This window comes from Hyperoodon ampullatus (genome assembly GCF_949752795.1).
Source record: "Hyperoodon ampullatus genome assembly, chromosome: 7".
Lineage (NCBI taxonomy): Eukaryota > Metazoa > Chordata > Mammalia > Artiodactyla > Ziphiidae > Hyperoodon > Hyperoodon ampullatus.
In genome coordinates this window covers 90,434,057-90,455,042 of record NC_136920.1, presented here as the reverse complement: position 1 = coordinate 90,455,042, position 20,986 = coordinate 90,434,057, and the positions used below count along the sequence as shown (strand labels likewise).

Here is a 20,986-nt window from a genome sequence, read left to right as displayed (position 1 = left end):
TCTTCGAACAACTTTATGTGGTAAGAATTTTTTCCCAAGTAGGGACATGAAGCTCAGGGAGGTTAAGTAACCTGCTCAAAGTCACACAGTTTATAAGTCAGCATAGTGCAGATTCAGCTTGTGCTTCTTGGACTAGTGTTCACATACTACACTCCTGAAAGAGGTTGCCTTCACTCAGGCCCAGAAGCAAAAAGTGGGTGAAAAAAAGGAAGGCTCTGAGACAAGATATGAAACAAGGAAGGATAAAGGCGAGCAACAGGGACTTAAAAAAAAAAAATGAAAAACGTAGTCAACAAGAGAATGATTGGGTGCCCAGTGGTGAGTCTGGGGACACTAAGAAGATGAATTTATGATACATGAGATTCAACATAGGGAGAGACAAGGTTGTTTTTTTTTTTAATTTTATGTATTTTTTTGGCTGTGTTGGGTCTTCGTTGCTGCACTTGGGCTTTCTCTAGTTGTGGCGAGTGGGGGCTACTCTGTTTTGGTGTGGGGACTTCTCATTGCAGTGGCTTCTCTTGCTGCAGAGCACGGGCTCTAGGTGCACAGGCTTCAGTAGTTGTGGCACGTGGGCTCAGTAGTTGTGGTGCACGGGTTTAGCTGCTCCCCAGCATGTGGGATCTTCCTGGACCAGGGATCAAACCCGTGTCCCCTGCATTGGCAGGCAGATTCTTAACCACTGCACCACCAGGGAAGTCCTGAGACAAGGTTTCTTAAAAGAAGGCCCCAACTAAGTTAGTAGGAAGGTGGCCGTGAAGACAGGCCAAAATGTTCACCCCTTGTTGTAGTACTTTTAGGGTCCAGCTCTGTCTCGTTTACAGATCCTTACCAGAGTTAGCCCTTCAGGATTCTGCATCTGGTTTGCTGCCCGTCAAGCTGAAGAATGTGATTCATCAAGATTTTTTGGTTGTAAGTGACAGAAGTTCAACTTGAACTGTTTGAAGACCAAAAGGAGGAATTTCTTGCACCATGTAACAAAATTTCGGAGGGAACCAGAATAATTGGGAATGAGATACTTAAAAGCCATGGCAGTTGTCTCTCATCTCTCTTGCTTATGTCTTGGCGTGAACTTCATTCTCATAAACCTTCTTACGCTTTTTGAGGGGGGCCGTTGTTGCCAGTCAGTCTGAGGTATCAGTGCTGCCCAATATAACTTCTGCATCTGTGCTGGTAAGCACAGTAGCTGTTAGCCACATGTGGCTATTGAGAACTCCAAATGTGGCTAGTAGGACTGAGGAACTGAATTATAAATTTTATCTAATTTTAATTGATTTGAAATTAAATAGCTACATGTAGCTAGTGGTTAACACATTGGACTGTGCGGCTTGTTATCCACGGCGGAGGAGAATTTTGATGAAGCTGGTTAAAAAAAACTGGGTGGAGGACTGTGGCTGGTGCAGAATAGGTCACAGACGCAGCTCTGTATCAGTCACAATAGCCAGGAGGATAGAATACTATCCCAGGCTGGGCCATGTGCCCAACCATGTGCAGACAAATCAGTCTGCTAGGGGCGGAAGAGATGACTTCTATGTTGCTTCCTAAAAAAAAAAAAATTAGCAAGCATTTATTGAAAACCTATTATATATTACACATTTCACATATATTACCTTCATTTTCACAAAAGAGTCCTGAAAGGTCAATTGTTCCACCCATATTGTAGATGAAGAAACAAAGATGCAGATTATGTGACTTGACCATAAACAGTAAATTGCAGAGTCAGAATATAAATCCAGGTTTGTTTCCAAAGTCTCTGTTCTCTGCACTATAATACGCTGTCTCTAGAGATTTGGGATATAGAAAACGAGACTATTAATAGTGGATAATTATAACAATCATAGAAGAACACACAAAATGAATGACTTGGTTTTCTCCAAATAGTTATCTTGAGTGCCTGCTACTTATTCTATAAAACATTTTTGAAGTCTTCTTTTGAAATTGCTTTTAGATCCTGCAACATTTTTTTTTTTTTTTTTTTTTTGCGGTACACGGGCCTCTCCCTGCTGTGGCCTCTCTCGCTGCGGAGCACAGGCTCCGGACGCGCAGGCTCGGCGGCCATGGCTCACGGGCCCAGCCGCTCCACGGCATGTGGGATCCTCCCGGACTGGGGCACGAACCCGTGTCCCCTGCGTCGGCAGGCGGACTCTCAACCACTGCGCCACCAGGGAAGCCCCTGCAACATATTTTTTAAAGTACCTTTAATGATTGCAATTTTTATATTCTAGAAGTACATTTTCTAAAACAGTAAAAATATGGTGAATAATATTGGTAACAATTTATTGATAGATAAAATCATTTTGGTCCTAACTAACTTGTGTTAAGGCAAAGTCTCTTATCTTCGTGAAGCTTCTTTGGCTTCAAAGAACAGATACCCCAGGGAAGGTACCACCAGAGGAGGGGGACATCACAAGGATCTCGAATTGGAGAGCTCAAATGCTGAAGCAGCTCCTGGAACCAGTTTTTGTAGGTAGCTCGGAATCTTCTGCTTTTCTGCTTCATCCTCCTACATTTACCAATTGCCTCCCTCTACTTTGCTCATCTCAGGGCTCTCTATGTTACAAACAATATACAACCGAATGCAAATTGGCATTCATGATAAACAACTTTCTTGGCTCACATAGTTTGAAAGTCTAGAGGTGGGGTAACCTTCAGACTTAGCTTAATCCAGAGGCTCAAAAGTGTCAACAGGGAATAGGAAGGACTTTAAACTGTGGTTTGATGGAAAAGAATAATAAGGGTTATCTATGTATTTTTACATTGGAAATCATGTGGCCTCAGAGCTGTTAGTGCCTTGGTCCCTGAAGCCTAACAACACTCAGAGGGGGTTGTAGGTGGGTTCTCCAGGAAGCAGACTCTAAGACTCAAGCTCAGGATGTTTATCAGGGAGTGCGCTGGAGATTGGCACCTGTGGAAGGGAGGAGGAGGAAGCAGGAAGAGGCACAGGAAGAGGTTGAGCTGTGATGCAGGTTGGACAACCTCAGCCAAGCCCAAGGGGAGCTCTGAAGCTGAAATGATGGCTCATTGGAGTTGTTCAAAGTTAGGCAGAAACCGCCAGGCCTTTACATCCCCAGACCCACCGGTCTCAGGATGCGGCTGCTCCTCAGAGGGTGAGGCTGCTCTCTGAAGCTGAGGCTGTCCCTGAAGGAGCCGACAGCTCAAGGGACTACAGCATTCTCAGAAGCTGGGCCAACAAGTCATTCCTTGAAGGGAGATCTGGGAAGCGCATCTCTGTGTCCATCCAAGATGAGTATTTGGTAATGAGGGGGACAATGAAATTCTTGTTAATTTTTTTTTATCACCCACCAGCAGAAAGGGGAAAGACTTCTGCATCCATGACAAATTAGAGAATTGTTTGCAAAGATCAGTACAGCAGGTGCTATTGAGACAACCGGAACAATCTTCTATCAGTGCCACATACAATGAAATGCTGCTGCAGAAACTTATTTTGCACAGGCAAGCAGAAGAACCCTCATCAATTATTCCAGTTAGAAGGGTTATTTTGTGAGGTGGGTAAGGAGGAGGAGGAACAAAGAACTTTCAGGAAATATCCCAGAACATTGGTTGTTGGCCCTGGGGAATCCTGCTTACATTTGGGAAAGAGAGTGGAAGAGGGTACGACCCAGCTGCCTGAGGATCCCGATATCCAGATCCCATGAGTGGGAATAGGCAGCCTTCCCACTTCCAGAGAGGTTCTCCTTAGGATGGGCTCTTAGGACCAACAGGTGACCAAGTTCTCTAATTTGTTACAGGTAGGGGGTGTCAGTCGGCCACAAATAGGACAGTGACGACCAGGCAGCACATTTCTGAGTTCTGTGTGGGGTGGATCATTGCCAGAGACCCAGTGACTCAGGGCTTTGTGCAGAGATGGCCAGGGATCCCCCAGCCACACACATCAGAGATTATCAGCCCGACGAGGAGTGCTCTGGAGTGGGGCCGCAAGACTGCTGTCAGCAATACCCATTCGAGTTTCTGAAGAAGTTAGACATTTCTAAGCAAACAGTTCCCTTGCTGAGAAACAAACTCTGGCCATACAGAAGATAAGCCTTGAGAAAACGTCAGAAAATGGTTGCAGGGCCCAAGATGTGATCTCTCTAGACATACGAGAGTATAGAGTCATATGAAGCCACTGGCACAGCAGCTAGTGGGAAGCACAGACCTGAGGTAGAGGGTTAGAGACAGCAAGGAGCTACCCAGTAACACTTCTTCTGAGTGTGTGTGTGTGTGTGTGTGTGTGTGTATGGAGGTGTACAAATCAATCTCCCTCTGGCCCTCTCCAGTGGTATGTTCTTTTCCTCACCCTTCTGGGTGGATGTGGGATGGGTTTCCTTCTTGTTAACTTGATTACTCAGTGCTATTTACAAACCATTTATTTTTTTATAAAAAGAGAGCTCCTTTTTTTTTCTCAGCTTCACCTCTTGCTTTGAATCTGATGTTAGACTATGTCACTGGCTACTTACCAGGCTACACTCATCTACCAGCCTCCAGGTCTCTTCCTGAAATTCCTTGAAGATTGTTGCTCCTGGCTCTCGCCAACACTCTTCTGGTCATGTATCTTGGTGATTTCAACAAACTCAGGCATAATCCATCCAGTGCTGTTGCCCTCATTTCTATGACCTCTTCTTCTCCAGTAATCTTGTTCTCCTACTCCCTCCCTTGGTCATACCATAAACTTTGACAGTACCAGTATCTGCAGTTTCAAGCATCCCACTCTTGGATCACCACCTCTTATTTTTTCAGTGCATTCCTTCTAGTATCCTGCTCTAACAAACCTTAGATCCCCAACTGGAGCCTACAATCTCTTGATCCTACAAACTTTACAAGGTCCCTTACCTACTTGTCATCCTTTCCCAGATTACCTATCTTAAATTCCATGGTCAGTCATTTAATCACTCCCTTGCACTCAACTTTAACTCTCTTGCCCCTTTCTTGTTTGAGAGTAATAGTTTGGTAAAACCGCAACCCTGGTTAAAAGTAAAATTTCTACCTATGGCTATGCCTGTAACCATGCAACTGAAGGAAAACACTCAACCATGCTGACTAGTCTCACTCTAAATTCATAATCATGAACCTCACATGGGTCCTTAAGGCTGTCTGGCAATTGTACACGTTTCTAGTTCATACTTCTACTCTTCTGGACAACTATTTTATACCTTCTTCAAACCTCCAACGTCTCTTCCTCTATTTTATTAATTGATGAACTTGCTTTCTATTTGTGTTAGTTATGTCTCTCTGTGTAACAAATTACCTCAGAATCTAGCATCTGAAAACAACAAATATTATCTCATACAGTTTCTGGCTGGGTCGTCTGTCTCAGGGTCTCTTATGAGATTGCAGTCAAGTTGTTGGCCAAGACTATATAGTCTCTGGAGACCTGACTGGGGCTGGAGGATCCACTTCCAAGATCATTCACCTGGCTGTTAGCAGGAGCCTTGAGTTCTTTGCCATGTGGGCCTTTTTATGTGACTTCCCATGACATAAATGGCTTCCCCCAGAGGAAGTGATCTGAGTGAGAGTGAGAATGAGAGTGCACGCCAGAGACAGAGAGAGAGAGAGAGAGAGATAGAGAGAGAGGACACAGTATCTTTTATAACCTCATCTCTGAAGTGACATACCATCCCTTCTGCCATATTCTATCTGTCACACAGACCAACTCTGGTACAGTGTGAAAGGGGACTACACAGGGTGTGAATACCAGGAGGTGGGGATCATCAGAGGCCATCTGGCTACAATTCTGTTTTACAGAGAAAACAGAGGAATCAGAAAAGAACTTCCCACTGCCATATTACCCAATTACCAGTATATATTCTATTTTCACTGCTAGTGTTATAATGAACTCTCTCTCTCCTGCTATCTAAGGCCAATCTTTCCAATTGTTCACTAGATCCTGTTCCTTCTTGCCCACTTAAGGACACAGATACAAAAATTCTCCTCTCTCTCTCCTGCATTGTCAGTTTTCTTTTGTTTACTGGATAATTCCCATCAACAAAACATATGTGCTGCGATATTAAAGAATCCTCCTATGATCCTATCTCTCCTTTCAGCTATGCATTTCTCTGTGTCCCTTTACAATAAAACTCATTGAAAGAATTGTCTAAAATGACTGTCTCCGATTCTTCCTCCCCCTCTCTTTTAAGTCTACCCCATCATGCTTTTGCTCTCAAACTACTCTAAAAATACCGCTCTTATAAAAGTCGTGTATGACCTCCATATTGTTAAATCCAATGGTAAATTCTCAGTCCTCATCCTATTTGACCTAACAGCAGAGTTTAACATAGGTGGTTGGTTCTCTTAAACAAAACACTTTCTTCACTTGGCTTTCAAGGTATCACACCCTCCTGGGTTTCTTCCTTAGCTTACTGGCTGATCCTTCCCAATCTCTTTGCATTTCCTTTTTCTTTCCAGCCTCTTTAATGTTGGAAAACCCCAGGGTCAGTTTCTCAGCCAGGCAGGCACCCACCCTGGAGTGATTGTACTTGCTGTTCCTTTTGTCTGGAACACTCTTTTGGAAAACTCTCCGGTGAAAATTAAAGTAGCTTGTTCCATTACCTCATGGAATTTTGCATTGGAGTCTTTGCTCAAAAGTACCTCAGTAAAGTGTTCTCTGGTCATCCTATCTAAAATTGCATCTCCTCTACCCCCCAACACACTTTTAATCCTCTTCCTCAGCTTTTACTCTACAATGCTCATCAGCACCAGACACATTTGTTAACTTATTCATTAGTCTATTTGGTTACTTCTCATTGTCAATTCCATGAACAAGGGATATATGTCTATTTTGTTCACTGCTATATATTTCCAGTGCCTAGAACAGTGGTGGTATATAAAAAATCTCTCAATTATATATTACACGAACGAACGAATGGGTGATAATAGCGAAGTGTCCCAGGATTATAGCAAAGCTTGGAAGCAGACAGGAAGACCACTCACGAGGCTGCGATGTAAATAATAAGAACAGGTATGAAAGAGCTCCGTTAACGTAGCGAGGTGTACAAATATCAGTATGATTTACTGTTGGCTTAGTTCGTTCCTCAATAAAGCCCTGCCAGGCCCGCCTTCTCCCATCCTTTTCCCGTGCTTCCCTCAAGTGGTCCCCTGCCCTGCCCAATCAGCTCTTCAGCCCAACATACTTCTTTTCCTGAAGGATGTGGGATGGTCCCAGCGCCGGGACACTGGGGGCACGGCCAGTGGGCGACACTTCCGCCCGCCTGTTACCCAGCAGCCACGCGGCCTCACCCGTTCCCCACCACCTCCACGCGCGTTTTAAAGTCCCGCCCACACAGCGAGACAAAGCGGAAGTGACGAACCTCTGGAGCGCGAAACCCCGCTCCTCACGCCTTTTCAGTCTCCGGGAGGTGACACAAGCCCGGAAGAGGCAGACGCAAGGCCGCTGAGGGGCGGGGCGGGGCGGGGTAGCCCTCTCCAAAGCGGCGGTTTACCGGAGGCGGTTCCCTTAGCGTCAGTGGTAGCTTGAATCCGTGGCGAACCGCAATCGATACTAGGCCGGTGTAGTCTCAGCAGGAGTGGGACCCTGAGGCTTGAGAAACAGGCTTTTCTTTGGTCCGGGACTCCCCGGCGTTCAGCGCTTCCCCCCATAACCGGACACCGATTTTTCGGACTCTTTGCCTCAGACCCAGGTTCCCACCCCGCACCCTCCCAACCCCCTTGCCCTCCGGCTGCTAAGCTCTTTCCTCCCTTTCCTGCATCGCTTTGCCGCCACTGGCACAGTCTTCGTTCTCTCATTCAGATTCTTGTTTCTCCCCCTTCTCGTCCCGGTTCCTTTCCGAGAGCGATCTTTAAACCTTTCCTTCCTTTATTTCTTACCCCTTCTTTCCCCTTTTTTCCCTTTTCCTTCCTTCTTCTCCAGTATCCTTGTCAGGCTACTGCCTCCTCCAAGGCTTCTCTCCTTTTCAGGAGCCTGTGGCATACGTGTGAGGGGGTTGAGCTTTTAAGGCGGTCGTTTGAAGATTTTAAGCTTTTCCTCTCTCCTAACCAGGAGTCATAGATGCCAGGAAGTATGGCCCCCCTGAAGAAGCTTCGAAATACCACAAAGTTGCCCCTGGCTTTAAACCCCCTGAAGAGCAAGGACGTGTTGGCAGTGCTGGCTGAGAGGAACCAGGCTATAGTACCCGTTGGGGCATGGGTGGAGCCTGCCCCGCCAGATAGTTCAGCAGTCCCGGCATCTGTGAGTGTCAGTTTGATGCAAGTATGTTGGGGTTCTTCCTCCATCTTTCTTTTTATTAGCCTTCTCAAATCCCTGGTGCTCAGAGAAGATGAGCAGTCTGGGCATGCCTTTTCTATTCTGTCATAAATAGATATGTTCTTGCATTAGGATTATAGAACAAATACGTATCTACCGAAACTTGCTGCAGCTTTAGTCGGCATAATCAAATATTTATTACCTATATATATTTCAGTTTGCTTTGCAAACCCTTGATTGCTTTCTATGCACAAGACATAGGCACTGTCTTCCAGACACTCTACAATGTAGTAGGGATGACGACCACAGTTAATGTAACATTGATTGCTTAAAGTTTATGGTAAGTTTTGTAATGGAGATTCAGTAAGGTTCAGATGCAGTGGGAGAATAAAGGAGAAAGAGATGAATTCTGATTGGGATTCCGAGAAAGTTTAACCGTAAATTCCATGAGGACAGGGATCTTGATGTTTTGTTCATTCCTGTACTGGCATGTGGCAAGTCTTCAGGATATAGTTGTTGAATGAGTGAATGAGGTAATATAGTTTGTGTTAGTCCTTAAAGAATGGAAGTGCTGTAAGTACAGATGAAAGGGAAGAGCATTTCAGATGAAGGGAAACTTTTGCAAATTCACATGTGTGCCTGTCAGACAACTCTCTTACATAGCTATTAACACAGGAGAACAATTTTGTAAGATTTTTTTTTCCTTTTTGGTAGAAGATTTTTGATTGTCTTTCACCAAACTGTGCTCCTTAGCTATTTGTTCATATATTATTGTGGTTCATTTATTATTATAAATACCACATTATATTTATAGTAAGTTGTTTACATATCTACTTTTCCTGATGGAGCATGTAGATATTTATGGAATGCACAAAATGTTTGAAGATCTTCAGAATGTATAGACAAGGTGCTGAACATGAGTTGAAAAGTATGAGGTAGGTTCTCTTAGTGGTCCTTCATCTCAGAGAAGAAATGAGACGTGTTTCAAGTAAATGTTAAATAGTAGTGCAATGGCATGTATTCATTCATTTTATTTATGTCTGTAAGGGTGTATATACATATGCATTCATTTATTGCTATGCTATTTCCAGAAAGGATTTTGAGTCTGAGTAGTATATGATTAAGTGCTAAGACTATTATAGCACTTAACGAAGGAAGATATGGTTTTGAATTGATGTGACCCAGGAAAGTTTAATGAAGAATTTGGATAATCAAAAAGAAAGAGGATGATTCTCCAATTAAGGAGAATGGAGAGAGTAGGAAGTAAGCAAGGTATATTTAGGATTTAAGGGTAGGTTAGATTGATTGCAGTGGAAGGCCTAGTAGGGGCATGGTGGTTGATAGGATTGTGGAAAATAGGAGTGGTAGGGAACCACAGGAAATTTTGGAGACAGGATTGACTTCATTCATTGTTTAATATTTACAGATTAATTTCATGATCAAATAGTGTTTTGATTATATTAATTGCTTTAACATTTTTTTTAAGTTCTATTTTTTAAAACTATTTATTTATCTATTTTACTTATTATTTTTGGCTGCGTTGGGTCTTCATTGCTGCGTGTGGCTTTCTCTAATTGCAGCGAGCAGGCTTCTCATTGCAGTGGCTTTTCTTGTTGTGGAGCACAGGCTCTAGGCACGCGGGCTTCAGTAGTTGTGGCTTGCGGGCTCTAGAGTGCAGGCTCAGTAGTTGTAGCGCACGGGCTTAATTGCCCCGTGGCATGTGGGATCTTCCCCGACCAGGGCTTGAGCCCGTGTCCCCTGCATTTGCAGGCAGGTTCTTAAGCACTGAGCAACCAGGGAAGTCCTGCTTTAACATTTTTAAAGGTGAAGGAGCGATTGGCTCCTGAGGGACAAATTAGGATGTAATGGTAACAATTTAAGCATGAAGTATAGCACCAAGATTTTAGTGGTAAGTAATGTAGAGGGAAAGCCTTGAAAAAGGGATTGAAATGGAAATGAAAAGGGATAAATGTAAGAAACATCCCAGAAGAATCAGTAAGATTTGGTACAAAGGTATTTTGGTATTTAAATTATTGACACCTGTTTTTAATTGCCCATATTATGATATCTTTATAATATCAATAGCATAAAAATGTCTAAAAACGACCAAGATTTTCTGTGTTAAAAAGAATCATCAGATGTTCCCACATATCAACTCAAAATATTAAAGTCTTGGAGCATGTGTAAACATCTCTCCTTTCCCTCATTTAAAAAATTCTGATCATTACCAGTCAAAGGCAATTTGATCAAGCATCTAATAGAACTCGTTATCACTTTAGCATATACAGCCTGGGGAATTCACTCTTATTAACAGACGTAGGTCTTGTCAGCTCAGAGCTTCTAAAGCTTGGTTACCCTAAGATCATGTCTATGCTAAAGGGAAATGCCTAATCATTTTTGTCCTTACGTTTCAATGAGCCATCAGAATTCGTAAAAATGCCATAGTTTGAGACTGCCCCTTAATTAAATTATCATTCAAGGATACTGCTTTCCTATCAGCATATATAGCTATTGCATTGTTTTATAATTTATCTGATTATCTACTGTTGCATAAGAAACCACTCTAAAACTTAATGGCATAAAGCAAACAATATTGTGCGTCAGGAATTTGAGCAGGACACAGTGGGGATGGCTTGTCTGCTCCACAGTGTCTGAGCCCTCTGTTGGGGTGACCCCAATAGCTGATGATGTCTGGGACAACTTGACTGGATTCTGGCTGGTGGCTGGATTTCTTGGTTCTTTATCTGGCATCTGCTGGGCTGTAATGTCCTACATGGCTTTCTTACTCATATATCTGGCACTTGGGCTAGAATGACTAGAATGGCTGAGGACTGGCTGGACATCTTCCTCTTTCCACGTGGTCTCTCTGCTTGGCTAGTATGGGCTTCCCTAGGTTAGAGGTTGCTTTATGACCTTGCCTGGGAAGTCATGGAGCCAACACTTGTGCCTCAGTCTATTGAGTATACAGTCAGACTACATTCAGTATGGGAGATGACTACACGAGAGCATATATACTGGGAGGCTTGATTCATTGGGGGCAGAAGGGGAGATCATCTTTGGAGACTAAGGACTATGTAATATAACTATTAGTTCCACCATATATAAATTATCCGAATGTATCCTTTGACTGTCCTGAGGAACACTTCATTCTATATTGCCCCTTGGGTAGTCTATAGGGTGCAAAAAGGCTATGAAGAATTGGTTGTACAATTGAAACAGTACAGTTGTCCCTCAGTATCTGGAGGGGATTGGTTCCAGGACCCCCCTCTTCCCCCACCTCCCCCACCTGCAGATACCAAAATTCACAGATGCTCAAGCAGTTGTATAAAATAGCATAGTATTTGCATATAACCTATGTACATCCTCCTGTATATTTTAAATCACGTCTAGATTACATATAATACCTAATACAATGTAGATGCTATGTAAATAGTTGCCTGTGCTTGGCATATTTAAGTTTTGCTTTTTTGGAACTTTCTGGAAATTTTTCTTTTCATCCATGGTTGGTTGAATCTGAGGATGAGGAACCTGTGGATACAGAGGGCCAACTATTTATTTTTGTTTAACCCAGTATTTCTCAAGTTTATATGATTCTGGGAACCTCTTAATGTCCCATGGAATAAGTGTTTTCAGCTTCTGGTTGTCTTACACGATAGTGTTGCTAAGAAAAATATGTTTCTAAAATATGTTTCTATGGTACAATCTTATCTTTGGTTTACTCTTGAGATCCACAATTTGGAACCAGTCATGCACTTCAATAAGACGTTTGATAATCTCAAGGTATGAGTAAAAGAGGGCAGACAGAGACAATGGGAGTAAAAGAAAGGCTTAAATTTGTCTGGGTCTTGACTTAACTTGAGTCACTTGTTCAGGCTTTACTACATATATATCTACTTTGGAATTATTTTACTTAATTATTCATTGATATCTGTCTGTACATTCTACTCCTATGGTACATACTCTTGTAGAATAGTTTATGGGATAGATTTCTTGGAAATTTTAATTTTAATTGGAACTTAAATTCATTTGATTTTGAGAATTTAATGACTGTCTGTGAAATAATTTGGGGCACCCCTCAGAATTAGAATTTGGAATCACTGCATTAGAAGAAGGGATAGATAGGAGGTATGATGATTTTATTTAATATGAAGATTCCTTATGGAAGAGAGACATAGTCAAGAGAAAAGCAGTACAGTACAGGGCATAAGTGTTGGAGTCAGAGAAACTTCTAGCTCTGCTACTTGCCAGCTATAGGATCTTGGGCTACTACTAAAGATTAATCCTTCTGAGCCCCATTTCCTCATTTTTAACATAAGAGGTAAGAATACCTAGTATTGAAGGTAGTTTTGAGGATTCATTGACACAAGGTAGTTAAAGTGTTTATCTCATAATAGATCTTTAATAATGGTAACTGCTGTTATTATATTGACTTTGTTATTCAAAGCACTTAGAGGAGGCGAACAATGATCAAGGACTCAAATGTGATAAAATGTTCCAGATTGTTTAGAATGTTTTGGAATTAAGCATTATATAAATATTGAGTACCTTTGTATTCAAGGCTCTGTGTTGTATACCATAGGGGAAACAAAGGAGAATTAAATACATTTCCTGCCCTCAAAGAATTCATAATCTAACGGGGGAGTTAAGAAGTACTCAACGTTAATAAGAGTGAGAGGTACCAGATGGGTATTGGATGGTCTTGACTGAGTAGGCCTTTTCCAGATGGAGGTGGCAAGCAGGCCATGCTAGGTTAAAAATTAGGCCTAATTCTCATTTTATAATAGGACATAGTGGGTGAGTGGTGAGCAGTCTGGTGTATCTGGACTATTTTACTCATTTTAGAATATGTAACATAATATAGGTTTGAATTGGTTCATTAAGAATTAATGAAGATACTTTTAGTTCTCAGTACAATGAAAAATTAAGATTTGATTTGAGTGCTCACAGATTCCAATTCGTAGTTTGTGATTTGGCTTAAGTTCTTGGTACTCACTAGCTACGTCTAGATTATCAGCTCTGAACTCCTGTGATTTCTTTACTGTACGGGGAATTTTGGGTTGTAGAACTGAATTATATTTTCAGGGCTGTATTCTGACTGCTTTGTATTTACAACAGAGTCCTAATGGGCAAAACGAATGGGACATGTAAGTTTATTTTCTATCTTTCATCTTTAAAGACTTCAGCATATATGATTGAAGAAGAGCTAAGGGAACAGCTAAGAAAGAAACAAGAAGCTCTGAAGCGTTTTCAGAGACAAGTCAAACGCCGAGTAAATCAGCAAATTAGGCTGAGAAAAAAGCAACAACTTCAGAGATCTTATGAAGCCGTAAGTTCAAAAGTGAGCCTGAGTAAAGATTGAATGGGAAGTGTGTTTGTTATGAGAAATGCTATTAGGCAATGACAGAATCACTTTCTTTTGATTCCAGGCTTCGCATAATCTGATTTACTAGTGAGGGCAGTAGATTGTATATAGAGAAACTGTTGTTTCTGTTTGCTGTGTTGTTCTGACTCCCTCTTTTTCTTTCACCAAATAGTTATAAACAATGTCAGAGTTTGGGGTTGGGGTTTGAATTCTGGCTTTGCTGCCTACTAGCTTTGTGACCTTGGGCTAATTACTTAAATTCTCTCGACTGTAGTTTCTTTATATGTGAAATGGGGATATGATACTTGTTTCCCAGTGTTGTTTTGAGAATTAGATAACGTAAAATATTAGCACATAGTAGGCGCCTGGTAAATGTTAGTTTCTTTGCCAGCTGAAGTTTTCCCCTCCTTCCCCCCAACCCCGGTTTTAAAGCTTTTGGGCTGCTGGTAGACATTATTTGATTGCACTTGACTGGGGGAAGCTCACTCTTTCTTCCTTTGTGTAGGCAGAAAAAGAAGGCTCTATAGCCATGCACTCTTTGGATCCGGCATACTTAACTCTTAAAAGAACGAGTGTTTTTCCAAACCATTTGAATGCTGCTATTGGAAGTGCTAGGTTACCTCCTTCCCAGAAGCTTGAGGATGGAATAGAAGATAGAGAGAATCAAAATGAACTATTCCAACAACAAGCCCAGGCTGTAAGTACATATTCATTTTATTTTATGTCTCTGGTTTTTTTTTAGGCTATGATGTAGAGATTAGGAAGTGTCACATTCAACTTCGCTTTTTATCACCTCCTCTTTTTTTTACCTTTGTAAAGTGGGGAATAGTGGGTGATGTTTATTTTTATATATATTTTAAATTTATATTTATTGGCCAGACACTTAAGAATAATCTAAAGAAAGGTGCCAAAGTGTTAGAGTTCAAAACTTATTAGAAAGAGCTTTAGGTCAAAGAATGTAGATTTTTCAATTATACTGAAATTGTGTTATGGATAAGTTACTCTCAGTTTGTGGCATATGGACAAAAGATTATTTTTGTTTCTTTTTTCTGTCCCTCAATCTGATTATCACAATAAATTGATCTATAAGTCAAGTAATACCATAGTAAACTCTAAATTAACATATTCAGAATTTTTTAATGTAACTTTTTAGTGACTCACTTTATATAACGAATATTTAAAAATTAACCACCATGAGTAGATTTATCCACTCAAATCACTTGATGCCATCTAATCAGTAGCCCCCTCCACCCTGCATAATGTACCCAGGCTTTTGTCCAGTTGATCATATTCTTCAACTCTTCTGTGGGTATAATCCTTCATCGTATCATTTTAAAATGTAATCCTAGGGTTAGTGAGAGGAGAACAAAAATGTGGAAAATTATGATTATGTGAAAATAAAAGTTGTGTGATTGCTGACATACTTCGTGATAAGTATGAAGCAAATCTGATTATGCTGTTAGTATAAATAGGGAAAGCTTTATAATCACATGTTATGTTGAAATACTTATTAAAAAGATTTTTCTCTCTACCCAAACTATGACTTTTTCTTGTCATTATTTGGTTTGTAGTGATCATTTTTATAATCATTTTTGTTTTTAAGTTTATGAACAGTTTACTGAGCAAATATTTATTGAGCCAGGCACTGCAGAAATTGCAAAGGATAGAACATTGACTGAGACAGAATAACAGTCCTTGCTTTCTTGCTACTGGTAGCTATAAATTCCATTGTAGTGAGGATTTTACTTCATTTGTATGATACATGAATAGGACACATCAGTCCACAGATATGTGAATATACTGTGTTTGTTAAACATTGTAGGGATACTAATATGTGAAATAGGACCTTTCATGGGTTTATATTTCCAAGTAGAGATACAAAGCTGGTAGACCCCCAATCTATTAGATAATAATATGGAGATATTTGCTGCATTGTTGATAAATTTGTGCAGTGGAAATTCAAAAACTTTTTAATTCCGAGGAAATAGTTTGGGAAGAATTCCTGGAAGAGGTGGAATTGAGCTGTGTATTCTGAATTGATAAACTGAATTTAATTGGTAAATTCAAAAGAATTTTGAGATGGGAGGAATAGTAAAAAGTCTAGAATATGTAATGAGCTTAGTATTGGGTTGGCCAGAAAGTTCGTTCAGGTTTTTCTGTAACAGCTTACAAAAACCTGAACAAACTTTCTGGCCAACCCAATATATTTGCTAATAAGTGATGGAACCTTTCTAATTGATAGTGTACAGGGTAAAGCAACAGAAAATGAGGTTAGATGGGTAGGAAAAAATCAGGTTATGAAAAGCCTTAAATGTTCCCCAAATCTAAAAAGTTTTTATATCATTTTTTTCTTTTCTTTTTTTTTTTTTTGGGCTGTGCCTTGTGGCATGTGGGATCTTAGTTTCCCCAACCAGGGATCGAACCCGTGCCCCAGCCGTACAAGTGCAGAGTACTAACCACTGGACCGCCAGGGAATTCCCAACGCAGTTTTCTTCTTAAAAGAAGATGCACTACTGAGGAATGTTCAGTGACTTAAACTACTTTAAGCCTGTAAACTTTTGCCCATACAACACCATGACAATAGATGGTCAATTTTTTTTAATCTTACTGTTTTTGTTGCAGTTTCTATCCACTAGATGTCGCTAAGAACTAGACAATGAGGCAGAGCTCAAGCACTAACTCCTTTGGGACAGTTTCAGGCAAACGGAGAGTTGGTCATACTGTCTCTACATGTGTTCTCTCTTCTTTACTTATTTTTCTACTACTGACTGGTATTTTCATCATCACAGCTCCAAAACTTTGGCATACCTGAGGCTCCTTTAGCCTCTTCTCTCCAGCTTAGGATCTTTTAGGTCCAGCTCCTGTCTCTGACTTTTTCTCTGAACACTTCCTTGTTCATTATGTAAGGTAAGGAATCTTTATTGGCCTATCTGCCTTTTTGCATTAGGTCTAGGTTACTGGCCAGCCTCTAGCTTGGTATGCCTACTTAAAGGTAAATTGATGCACTACATTGGGGTTCATAGGCTATGCTAAGGGCCTCATGTGAGTTTTTAGGTGTATGGTATTTTTGTGGCTGTAGAAAAGTCTAACACACTGAAAAATCAGTATGTTATCTTTTGCAAATAAACTATATTGTACTTGGATAGAATTCAACTTTGGGTAGATTTTTATGGCATTAACATACATTTAAATACATTGGTATTAGGCCTCCATGGCAGTACAATAGGTGAAATTCTATAAATGTTAGATCTCATCTACAGTCTTTTCCCATGACCTACATGTTATTACCACATTGTTTCATTTATATAGTTCCATATAAATTCTTAATTGAATAAATTAAAAAGAACTGAAGAAAATATAAACAATGAGTGGGGAACAGTGTCACAGTAGATATCTATATTTGTCAAATTTCATCCTACATATTTGTTTGAAGTTTTACATTTTAATGTATGGTCAGTGTTTGCTTTAGATTTTAAGATTTAAGTCTCAAAATTTGTTTATTTAAATCTCAAAATTTGTTTATATAGTACATTTTAATTTTATTGGTCAGGACTACCTTTGCTTATTGATAGCTGGGTTTTCTATGTAATTCTATAATAATTTATTTCCATCAGGGAATTTTTAAGTCTTGGTTAGCGATTCAGTGCCAGTCTTTGTTGATAACAACAGCTACAAAGGAATGAAAATTGTGTCTAAGCTTCTAGTACAGAAAAGACTTTTGGGGGAGTTCCCTGGCAGTCCAGTGGTTAGGACTTGGTGACGTGGCCCTGGGTTCAATCCCTGGTCGGGGAACTATCCCGCAAGCCACGTGGCGCGGCCCCCCAAAAAGAAAAAGAAAAGACAAGACTTCTGGTCAAATTTTATGTTTTGAGTAGTTACAAATACAACATATATATGTGTTTAAACTTACATATGTAAATATGTATGTATATATGTACACATACAAATGCATATATATCTTTGTATTAGTTTCCTGTGGCTGCTGTAACGAATTACCCCAAACTTAGTGGCTTAAAATGACAGAAACTTATTCTCTCACAGTTGTGGAGGCCAGAAGTCCAAAATCAGTTCCACTGAGTCAAAATCCAGGTGTCTGCAGATTCTAGAGAGAATTTGTTCCTTGACTCTTGAAGCTTTTGGTGTCTGCTGGCATTCCTTTGCTTGTGACCACATCAGACCCATCTCTGCCTCCATCTTCACATCACTTCTTCCATATGTTTGATCTTCCTCTACCTCTCTTATAAAAACACTTGTGATGGCATTTAGTGCCCGTCTGGATAATCCAGGATTATCTCCTCATCTCAAGATCCTTAACTTAATCATACGTGCAAAGGCCCTTTCTCCTTATAAAGTAACATTTCAGGGATTAAGACCTGATATCTTCGGGTGGCCATTATTCAGCCTACTACAGTCCTCATGGCAGGTCATTGAAAGGATCTTTGGGTTGATTTGATGAAAGGTTGGGCTTCCCTGGTGGCGCAGTGGTTGAGAGTCTGCCTGCTGATGCAGGGGACACAGGTTCGTGCCCCGGTCCGGGAAGATCCCACATGCCGCGGAGCAGCTGGGCCGCTGAGCCTGCACATCCGGAGCCTGTGCTCCGCAATGGGAGAGGCCACAACAGTGAGAGGCCCGCATACTGCAAAATAATAATAATAATAATAATTTCCAAATTCAGCCTTTTAGGTTCTAATATTTTTGTGTACGTACTTAATATAAAGCATACATTATTAAAAAACGATTTGAGTAACAGCACTTAAATCAAGTTATGAAATACAGTCTCTTAAGATAATGAAAATAATGTTGTAAATACACTTATCAGCAGATCAGAAAATCTCCTTTCCAAGTAATCCTCTTGTCTTAGGTCTGGCATTTTTTTAATAATAGGGGCCTGTTTTCCTGTTGGAACACTTAGTGAATTTGGTATTAAGACTTTAGCCTGTTTTTGTTTTCTTTTTTTCCCCTTTCTTTGGCAGCTTAGTCAAACCATGAAAGAAGCACGTCACCGGCTGGCATCATTTAAAACTGTGAATAAAAAAAATGCATCGGTGTTTCCAGATGATCGAAAGAAAAACTTGCCCACCCAAGAGGTAAATTAAATTCTAATGAGCTGTTTCTAAAAATACAGATAAAAAATAGGATAAAGATTAATTTACATCTCTACATTATTTAGACCTGAAAAATAATTGGAAATAACCTTAATTATCCAATAGTAGGGAGCGGTATAAAAGTTATGATAGGGCTTCCCTGGTGGCGCAGCGGTTGGGAATCTGCCTGCCAATGCACGGGACTCAGGTTCGAGCCCTGGTCTGGGAGGATCCCACATGCCGCGGAGCGGCTGGGCCTGTGAGCCACAACCACTGAGCTTGCGTGTCTGGAGCCTGTGCTCCGCAACGGGAGAGGCCGCGACAGTGAGAGGCCCGCGCACCGCGATGAAGAGTGGCCCCCGCTCCCCGCAACTGGAGAAAGCCCTCGCACAGAAACGAAGACCCAACACAGCCAAAAAATAAATTAATAAATTAAAAATAAAAGAGTATTAAAAAAAAAAGTTATGATATATTCATTTATAGCTATTATCAAAAATATCATGCTTTCAAAGGTTATCTGAAGACTAGGGAAAGTGTCTGTGATATAAAGTTAAGTGGAAAAAGTAAGATATAAAATTAGATACAATATAAGCTCAATTTAAAAAATTCATTCCATAAATATTTATGGAATGTCTACTATTGCCAGGCATTGTTCTAGAAGCAGGACTTAACAGTGGTGAAAAGGTAGACAAGGAGCTCCTGTGTTAGTAGGGAAGCATATAATAAATAAGCAAATAAATACAAAATATAATTTCAAATGATAAGTGGTATGAAAAAAATAAAGCAAAATATCGAGATGGGGAGAGAATGCTATGAGCACAGACAAAGGCCTGGAAAGAAATGGACCAAGAGGTTAATACTGATTATTTCTGGATAGTGTTATTACAGGTGACTTTTATTTTTTTCTCTTGGTTTTCTTTACTGTAGAAATTTTCCATAATGTATATATTTTATTTTTTAATCAGGAAGAAGTCGATACCATTATTTTTTTAAAAGAAAGAAATTCTTTTGATTCAAAATATAGAATAACTTTAGAGTGAATAATTGGAACCTAAATATGGAGTTAGACTTAAAAGAATATTTAAAGCTATGCTTGTAAAATTACATTGTTTTGGTGCCTCCTTATTTCCATGTTCACAAATTTGGATGTTAAACCCATGTATTTTCCTGTGTTTACTTAATTTTAGCATTAATTTCAAGTTTTGATAGGCAGCATCAGTAAAATGGATCATTAATTAGTCTTTTTTTACTCTTTTTTTTTTTTTTGGTACCATTAAGAACTCTGTCTCTTGCTTAGTTCTTTCTCAGTTTTGCTTCCTAATTGGTATTTTTTTACATTTTCCTAGATTACATATATGTTTATATTTTATTTTTGTATTTTTTCCTTAAGTATCTCTGTACCAGCATCAAAGACATTTGTCTCTTATATGTTTGCAGTTGGTAGAATACTAAGCTATAATACCTTTCTCTTCAGTGATAATTAAGAAATTTATAGTTAAATATAAAAAACAAGTGGGCATGGGTGTGCCTACATATGGCATTCCATCTTAGATGCATTAAGTATGGTTACCTTTTTCTAGGATTGCCTTGTTGTGACTTAAGACTCTTTTGAAACTAAATTCTTGACTTAGTTTCTTGACAATTTTCATACCTCTACCACAGATTTGGCAGTACTATAGTTTGGTCCATAAGACTGACTTCCCGGTACTGCTCAAAGGAGATGATTGGACACATTTTATTTAAACCAGAAAAAAAAAAAAGGGTTATCAGAGCCTAGAGACTGATACTTCACATTGTGTGGAGCATGTTCAAATCTTTCAACTGATGTTTTTCCCAGAAAGAGTACTGTTCCTAGCCCTGACTGAAATAATTCTCCAGTAGAAGGGAGGAGGATTAAGTCTGAGATAACATCGTTGTGTAAACCAGTTTGATACGTCAAAGGTGCCATTTAAGTGTAATTCATTATGATGTTGATGGTGAATTCAGGCTAGCTGCTTGCTTCCAAAGAATGCATGTGTGTGTTTTTTTTTTTTTTTTAAAGATGATGTTTGGGGTAGGAGTTTATTAGTTTATTTATTTTTGCTGTGTTGGGTCTTCGTTTCTGTGCGAGGGCTTACTCTAGTTGTGGCAAGCGGGGGCCACTCTTCATCGTGGTGCGCGGGCCTCTCACTATCGCGGCCTCTCTTTTTGCGGAGCACAGGCTCCAGACGCGCAGGCTCAGTAGTTGTGGCTCACGGGCCTAGTTGCTCCGCGGCATGTGGGATCCTCCCAGACCAGGGCTCGAACCCGTGTCCCCTGCATTAGCAGGCAGATTCTCAACCACTGCGCCACCAGGGAAGCCCCTGC

General features: G+C 40.3%; 1 protein-coding gene across 1 annotated transcript in view; it reads left to right on the top strand.

Moving 5' to 3' along the window:
- Positions 1-7,999: 7,999 nt before the first annotated feature.
- CCDC15 (coiled-coil domain containing 15) overlaps positions 8,000-20,986 on the top strand; it is a gene marked incomplete at its 5' end in the record, with an annotated part of 62,925 nt that continues 49,938 nt past the window's right edge. The window contains 4 exons of the mRNA XM_079708008.1: positions 8,000-8,179; positions 13,371-13,520; positions 14,062-14,253; positions 18,530-18,643. Coding sequence (XP_079564134.1) covers positions 8,000-8,179; positions 13,371-13,520; positions 14,062-14,253; positions 18,530-18,643 — 636 coding nt within the window. The remainder of the gene's footprint in view (positions 8,180-13,370; positions 13,521-14,061; positions 14,254-18,529; positions 18,644-20,986) is intronic.